We start from the raw sequence: 7,623 nt of genomic DNA, 5'->3' as shown, positions 1-7,623 counted from the left end.
ATTTCTTTGCATTGATCGCTTATCGGACTGGCCCCCCTCCTCCCCCAAATCCATAGGCTTCTTCCTCCCTGGGTCTCAGCCTTTCCATGTAGCAGAGACAGGTAAGAGGCTCTAAAGCCCCCAGGTATCCCCCTCCCCACTTCCTGAAACTGACAGGTGGGGGTCCCCAGCCACATCTCCTGTTCTACTCTTTACTGGTAAGGGGGGACGGTGCCTGGGTCCTTTCATTCTAGGATGGCCTTTGGGTGGGAGATTAACACATTCTGGTATTTTTGCCTGGAGAATCCTGTGGACAGAGGAGCCTGGAAGTCTACAGTCCATAGCGTTGCAGAGTGAAACATGACTGCAGTGACTCAGAATGCACAAAGGAACCTCTCAGTGCAGTGTTTCTTGAGAGGAGCACTTGGGGGAAGTATGGGGAGGTGGGGGACACAGAACAAGAATATTAAAGTTGGATGGGACTTCAGAGATACGTAATGAGAGAAAGGGAGAGAAGACAGAGAAGGAGGGCATGTTCCCAAGGGGCTCAGGGACTGGGGAAGAGACCTCGATGCCCACCTGGACATTAAGAAATAGGCTGTGAGACGGGGAGTGTCCACCAGCAGCTCCTTTCCCAATTATAGGAGACGTTTATTTTTCTTTTTTAAACACTGTTAAGTACAGTTTAGTGAATACAATATAAATCCTTTACATTTTCCAAACTCTACACAGCACAAGCTCCAGCCTGGACTTCATGGACTTTCATGCTGTTGCCAGCACCACTTTTACCCCAGTTATTCAGGCATGAAAGTGTGCAAACGGCATGAACTCCTTCCTTCCTCTTGTCCCCTGGTCAGCTAGTCATCAGGTTCTGTCCCCACTTCCCTTTCTCCATCCTTCCTACTTCAACTTTCCCCACTGTCCAAACTCATCTCTCTGCCTGTCTGAGTGATAGAAACCATAGTAAAGGCGACTGTGGCACCATCTGACCTGTCTGTGTTCACTCACATAGGCTCAGGGTTGTGACCTCCTTCAATAAATACCTTTTAAAATGACTCTGGCTTTGTCTCTGTTTTTCCTGTGCAGGCCCAGAAGGTGCCAGGTACCTCCCTTCCCTCCTCTCCTTTTGTTCCTGCTGTGCAGAGAATAATATTAATAAAAGTGTTTTATGGAGAAGAGAAGCTTTAGCTGCAGAACAGCTCTGTGTTCCTGGGGACCCAGACCATCTATAACCAGGAAGGAGGCAGAGCCAAAGGGCCTTGGCCAAAGGGTGGGCAACAAGTTACCAGGAGAGAAGCAGGCCATCACCAACGATCTGTCACGTGACCAAAGCAAAAGGCCCTGGGGACAGCATGGGCTGATCCCTAAGTCATTCTCATCACTGGGTGGAGAACTGGAAAAGGATCCATGGAGTCAAACCAGATAAAATGAACGCTTTCTCTGCATTCAGGCAGGAAGAAGGTCTTCCCTGGAGGAATCAGGCAACCAAGGTGCTCAGCATAGGAAGGTGGGTGCTGCTCCATGCCTCTGAGGCAGCTGAGGAAACGCTGGGTCAGACTTTGCTCAAGACACAACCAGAGGCCTCTGGTGCTGGCCTCTAGAAGAATCAGGCTTCTGATCCTGTAGAAATCAGAGAGGGTGTGTGTGTGTATTTGTGTGTGTGACAGACAGAGAGAGAGAGACACTGTGTGTATGGGTGTATGTGTGAGAGAGAGACAGTGTGTAGGGATGTATGAGTGTATATGAAGTTAACTTCCACAGGAAGCTTCCTCTGCTGGGGGTGCATGGTGTGGGGAGGGTATGATAAAGCAGGGTTTTTCCTTTGGCAAAGTCACTATGGTCCTACTGGGCACCACGGAGTTGTGGGAAGTATAGATTGGGCCGGCAGGCGACTGGAGCTTGAGAGCAGCGGACAGGTCACGGCGGGTGAGAGACCAGCAAGTGGGGCACAGACGTGTTTCCCCTGCAGTCCACATATTCATAGCTCTGGAAGACCAGCTGCTCGGAACGGCTCAGGTAGGAATAGGTCAGGGTGCCCCTGGGGAGGAAAAGCAGGCTTTGATGCTGTGTCTGGGAGGAAGAGGAAAGCCTTGGCCTTGCTCTGTTCTCTGGGGAGGGCTGGCTTCCTGCTCTGTCATGGCTCCTGGGACAGCTGCCCCATCCGGGTCCCGGGCAGCTCCGTGGGTGTCACATCAACAGCTCAGAAGCAAAGTGGACCCTAGAGGAAGGGCTGGATCTGCCACTATCAAGAGCCAACAGATACATGGAGTCAACTTGGATGACTTCCTTCCCACTAGGGGGAGCTGGAGGCAGGAGGTGGGGGAGCGGGTACTTCCCTGGTGGTCCAGGGGCTGTGATTCTGAGCTTCCCATTCAGGGGACGCAAGTTCAATCCCTGGTCAGGGAACTAGAGTCCACATGCCACAACTAAATATCCCGCATGCTTAACCTAAGACCCAACAAAGCCAAAATAAATAACTATTAAAAAAAAAAAAAGAAGTGGGAGAGGGGATACCAGGGCTTCAAATCCTACTTACTGGATGTACAAAAGCACGTGGTGGACTTTGATTTCCAGCCAGGTACAGATTTTGCTGAGAAAGACAGAGAGGAAGAACATGGGACCACATTTCACACTGAGCAGCCTGTCAGTTCAGAGGAGACCTGCAGTCCCAGGCCCCTGGCCTCCTTTCATGGGGAGGGCAAGGACCCAGGCCACTCCCACCCCTTCCAGCTCCCTCTGCCTAAGGTGAGCACTTCACTCCCCCAACCCCCACTGGCTTGGCCCAGGCATGTGCTGGTCGTTCCCTTAGTAGAAGGCAGCGAGTCAGGCTGAAGAGCCCAAAGTCAATTATTGTAAAAGTGAAAGTGAAAGTCGCTCAGTTGTGTCCAACTCTGCGACCCCATGGACTTGTACAGTCCATGGAATTCTCCAGGCCAGAATACTGGAGTGGGTAGCCTTTCTATTCTCCAGGGGATCTTCCCAACCCAGGGATTGAACCCAGGTCTCCTGCATTACAGGCAGATTCTTTACCAAGTGAGCCACAAGGGAAGTCCCATATATTGTAAGGATTAATCCAATTCTAGCCTGGTTTTCATTCCAATCCTGCTCCAAACAGGGGCCCTGAACACTTGCACACTGCAGTCTTGGCCATAAGTGTGCAGGCTGAATGCAGGGTTGCTAAGCAATCAAGAAATCTGGTGGGGGTTCAAACTGGGTTTCCAACCAGGAAGGAGGTGAGGAGAAGAGATCAAGGGCTACTTACTATGTGTTTTCATCATTTATCCTATTGGTCACTGCATAAAACATCTGTCAACCAAATGGTCATAGGGTTAGCCCCAGCTGCAGCTGCCCCCTTCCTCCCACCTGTGTCCACACACTTGTGGGGTGTGGGGCTGGCCAGCGAGAGGGAGTCACCTGTTCACTGGCCAAAGGGCCGATGTGGAGAAGGAGGCTGTGAGAGACCTGTCCCACCACGAGGGACAGGTGCAGAACCTCGATGGTCAGCTGGGTCACAGTGATAGGGCAGTAATTGTTATTGGAGATATTCAAGATACTCTGGGGAGGAAGACAGGGAAAGGGAGGGGTGAGAGTAACCATCCTTGGCAAGAAGAAGTCAAACAGTTTAAAAAAAACCCCAGCCTGATTGAGCCCCACCCCAGTGAGAGCTTCAGCTGCTGGGGCACCAGTGCCAGACCCCTTGGAGGGGTCACCGTTAACTAAGACCGTAAAAGTGAAAGTATTAATCGCTCAGTCTTTTCCAACTCTTTGTGACCCACGGACCAGGCTCCTCTGTCCATGGAGTTCTCCAGGCAAGAATACTGGGACATTAAGCTGTCTCAAAATCCAGTCTCACCCCGCAAGGCTCTTTCTGTTCCCCTGCCCACCTGGAAAGTCTCAGGCATACCACTCCCTAATACTGCTCTGGCCTCAATTCTAACCTCTCACGGTTCCAATCCTACACAATCTCTTAGGGGCTTCTCCCCAGGCTTCTGACATCCTCTGAGTGCCATAAGATCCCTGGCTACCCATGTCCAGGGTCAGAACATGGGACAACGGCTTCAGAGGAGTGGTGCCTGGAAGGTGGGGTCGGAGTCCAGGGGCACAGGCACCCACCCACCGTTATGTTGAGGTAGACATTGGCCTCATCAGTGGCCACCGTGGAGGAGTTGAGGCCCACAGGCTGCACGGCGATTGTCCGGGGAAACAGGAAAAAGATGATGAGGGAGGAGGTCACCAGGCAGATGGACACTGCCAGGAACACGGAGAGTTTCCTGTGGGAAAGCAGGACCCGGGTAGGGAAGTGGAGAAGTCTGGACACAGAAGCAACCTGGCCAGGTGTGTTCAGATACTCTTCTCTGTACACAAGGCTCTCCTCTGAGTTCCCCCCACAACTGGACACTTAGCTCCTCAGGTGTGGAGGACCAGCCTAGAGTCAGGGGTGGCCCAGAGTGGGGAGAAGCACAGGACTGAGAAGCCAGCAACTTGGTGTCCATCCCCAGCTCTCTGTACCCACTGGCCCAGTAACTCTGAACAACCCATTTAACTGCCCTAAGCCTCAGTTTCCTTGTCTATAAAATGGAGGTAATTCATTGTACCTAACCTACCTCATACAATCTGTTATAGGCTAATTCAGGAAAAGCCACCAATTCCTGGTCCTGGTGCATAGTCAAAGGCTAAACCAATGCCAGCTATAATCACTGGAAGAAGTCTACATGAATTTTGAGAGTTCTGAATTTTAATACTCATATTCAGAACCAGACATCATCTGTCCATCTAATTCAAAATTGTAATACCCATTAAAGAGACTGCACCTTGGTAGCACCTTCTAAGGGGCACTGCCAGATTTGGACTCTGATGCAGTGGTCGGGGAGGGCTGGGTGGTGGCTCCCAGATGGAAGCTGAGGACCCTGGGAGGAAGAGCTGAAGGGATTCATGTCAAACGACCCAGATGACAAAGAGTCACAGGCCCCCACAGTGAAACTCAGGGCTGCCTCTGAGGTTCTGAAGGGTCCCAGGTCAGGGAGGAGCTGGCTTTCCATCTCTATGGGGAAGAGAACAAGCAGCTCTGAACTGCCATAGCAAAGGAAGTTCTTAGGAAAAATCACTTCCCCAAACCAATGGCAACCTCCTCCATCCTGGAAGGACTTGCAGAGTCAAGAGGTCCTCTCTGTCTTCAAAAGGGAGCCATGCTTCTTGGAAGCAGTGATCCTTTGGATACCAACTGACCTCAGGTGGTCTGCTGCGCCCTGAGATTCTTTAACTAGGAAAATCTGTGGAAACAGGGTACTAATATGTCTGAGCCCAGTGAGGCTCAGGCTTTTGGAGGAGAACCAATGGAGAAAATTTAGTAGAGGAGGGCACATTGGGATGACCAAGAGGAATTGCCCCCACGGGCAATGCCTGCAGAACTCGGGTAGGAAGAGGGGCTTACGTGTGCCTGGGCTTCAGCCTCTGGTCCCCATAGGGGATAAGGGCCACCAGCTGCTTCTCTAGCTCTGTAGAGAGAAAGAGGGTAAGGAGGGCCACGAAGTGTTCATGCCAAGTTTCCTGTACCAGCCTGCGAGAAGCACCCCTCCATCCCACAGAGCAGTCTCAGAAGCATGCTATCTCTGACCCAGGGCAGGACTGGGGACACTGGCTGTTGGCAGCTCAGATTTGCCATCTCTCGAATGGAGGTGAGATTTTCATTAACATGGGTGAAGAATTTCTGCAAGTCACCATAAGTCAGAAAAGCCCAGTTTCTTAGGAGAGGTCATGGTAACTTCCTGAATCCTACGGCAGGGTTGCTAAGGAAGCAGAGAGGCTGGAAATCCCCTGGGGTTGGGTGGTACAACCAGGGCAGGAGGAAGGTCTCTGCAGAGAGCCCAGGGAGGGTTAGAATCTCCCTGGGCCAGCCTGAAACTGGGGGACTAGGAGCTGGACTACCTAACACCATCCAGGGAGACTCAAAGGGGCCTGGCGCTGGCCAGCTGGCTGTTAAGAGCCTTTCCTGGATCCCAGGCTACTTCCAGAGCCTGCGGCTACTCACCTCGAGGAATCTCCCCACTGCCCTGGCAGGTGGGACAAGTTACAAAGCCAGCACCAGCAGCCCTTTCACAAGGCACACAGGAACAGAAAGGCCTGCTGTTGCCCATGCTGGAGTAGCTGGCAGCCTTGCTGCCAAAGGCTGGGTTGGGGGGCAGGATCAATTTGTTCTCATCTTTCTGAGAGGCCAGCTGGGAGAATGTCTCACCCATTGTTCAGGGGTATTTTTCACTGATGAAAAAAGAACAAAATTCAGTTAGCGTGGATGCTGGGTGTCACTGTGGTTTTAAGTCTTTGAGACTGGCAAGGGGCCCCACCACAATTTCAGCAACCTCAAGCCTAAGAAAGTGAAGGTATGGAAATTCAAGCAGTTAACACGGTGGCTCTCAGATCAGGAATCTCTGCATTTCAACTCCTCTCTTTATAGTAGGACAGCTCAATTCCTGAGAGGGAAAAGCAAAGCAGAGGTTATTTCACTTTAAGGGACTTTCATAAGTGAAAGCGGAGCACTTATTTTGTTCTGGAAAAGTTGCTGAGCTGTCACTGATTACCAAGGAAGGAAGTTAGATAGGGCTGGCTTGGGGGCAGCAGCCAGGAGAATCCCTTCATCCTTTGAGACAAGGGATTCTGAAGATGTCTCTCCAGTACCCCAGGGGCAGAAATGCCTGAGGTCTCCCAGCCTGGGTGTAGAAGGAAAGCTTCCATTCCTGAACCTGGGCAGGTACTGGTGTAATAGGGAGGTATGGATTCTTTGGAACAAGAAAGAAAAAGGAAGCTAGACTGGCCACAGATGTGGCTTAAAAACCCCCTAAAAAGGTCGTGGAAGGGAGCATAAACCTCTTCTATGTTGCTTTCTGAGTTGGGATGGGAAAGAATGTCTGGGGGAGGAGCAACGTCTGGGTAAGTCCTTTAAGAGGAAGAACTGAGGCTAAAAATCTAGATTCTCCCCTCAAGAGTGGAGTCAAATGAATGGGTATCCTGAGCTGAACTCTGACCTTCGGGGCTAAAATAAAATGAGCCTCACCTGGCTTAGGTCTGAGATCCCGGGCTCCTCTCAGCTGCCAGAGGACGAGAGATTTTTGGAGTACGTAATTTGGGGACGAGAGCCTGTAAGGGAAGGGTGGTTCCAGAGTCCTTGGGGAAGCGAATGCCCCGTTGGGGCAGGTGGGGAGCCGCGATTGCGGCCTACCTATAGCCCCAGCTGCTTTACGCCCTACTCTGAAGCTGGGCGTGGACTGAGAGGCTGGGATTTCATCGAAAGAGGATTTTAAGTCCCATCAGACACCCCGAGAGACCGTTAGCAGAGCTCGGTACCTGCGTGTTGGGCTAGGAGGAGGAGGCACAGGAGGGGCCTGGGCCCTTGTCTCCCAGAGGAAAAGTAAAGGAATTTCTCAAAGCGCCTTACCCTCGGGCGACCGCGGCGACAGAAACGCCTGCAAAGTAGAACCGAAACTGCGGGAGCCGGGGTCTCGCCCCAACCTTTGATTCAAAGCCTTGGGAGGCTCCGCCCCGGCTCCTCCGAACCCTCCCTGCCAGGGCCCGCCCCCTCCCTGCCAGGGCCCGCCCCCTCCCTCCCAGGGCCCGCCTCTCTGAACACAGCGGCCAGAACGTTTCTCAGCT

At 52.2% G+C, this 7,623-nt stretch overlaps 1 protein-coding gene across 3 annotated transcripts; it reads right to left on the bottom strand.

Moving 5' to 3' along the window:
- Positions 1-598: 598 nt before the first annotated feature.
- On the bottom strand, positions 599-7,500 carry TMEM106A (transmembrane protein 106A). 3 transcript variants are annotated; one of them, XM_070366824.1, is made up of 10 exons: positions 7,409-7,500; positions 7,028-7,110; positions 6,336-6,446; positions 6,008-6,234; positions 5,411-5,474; positions 4,097-4,250; positions 3,394-3,534; positions 3,242-3,285; positions 2,516-2,569; positions 599-2,017 (listed from the first exon to the last, which is right to left on the bottom strand). In XM_070366824.1, exons 4-10 carry the CDS (start codon positions 6,213-6,215, stop codon positions 1,897-1,899), a joined length of 786 nt encoding a protein of 261 aa, XP_070222925.1. In that variant the 5' UTR covers positions 6,216-6,234; positions 6,336-6,446; positions 7,028-7,110; positions 7,409-7,500; the 3' UTR covers positions 599-1,896. The 3 variants fall into 3 exon arrangements, with proteins under 3 accessions (XP_070222925.1, XP_070222924.1, XP_005909245.1); XM_070366823.1 differs by having other exon boundaries at positions 6,008-6,446; XM_005909183.3 differs by lacking the exon at positions 6,336-6,446.
- Positions 7,501-7,623: the final 123 nt, after the last annotated feature.

This window comes from Bos mutus, unplaced genomic scaffold (assembly GCF_027580195.1).
Source record: "Bos mutus isolate GX-2022 unplaced genomic scaffold, NWIPB_WYAK_1.1 CTG215, whole genome shotgun sequence".
Taxonomy (NCBI): Eukaryota; Metazoa; Chordata; class Mammalia; order Artiodactyla; family Bovidae; genus Bos; species Bos mutus.
This window is presented reverse-complemented; position numbering and strand designations above follow the sequence as displayed.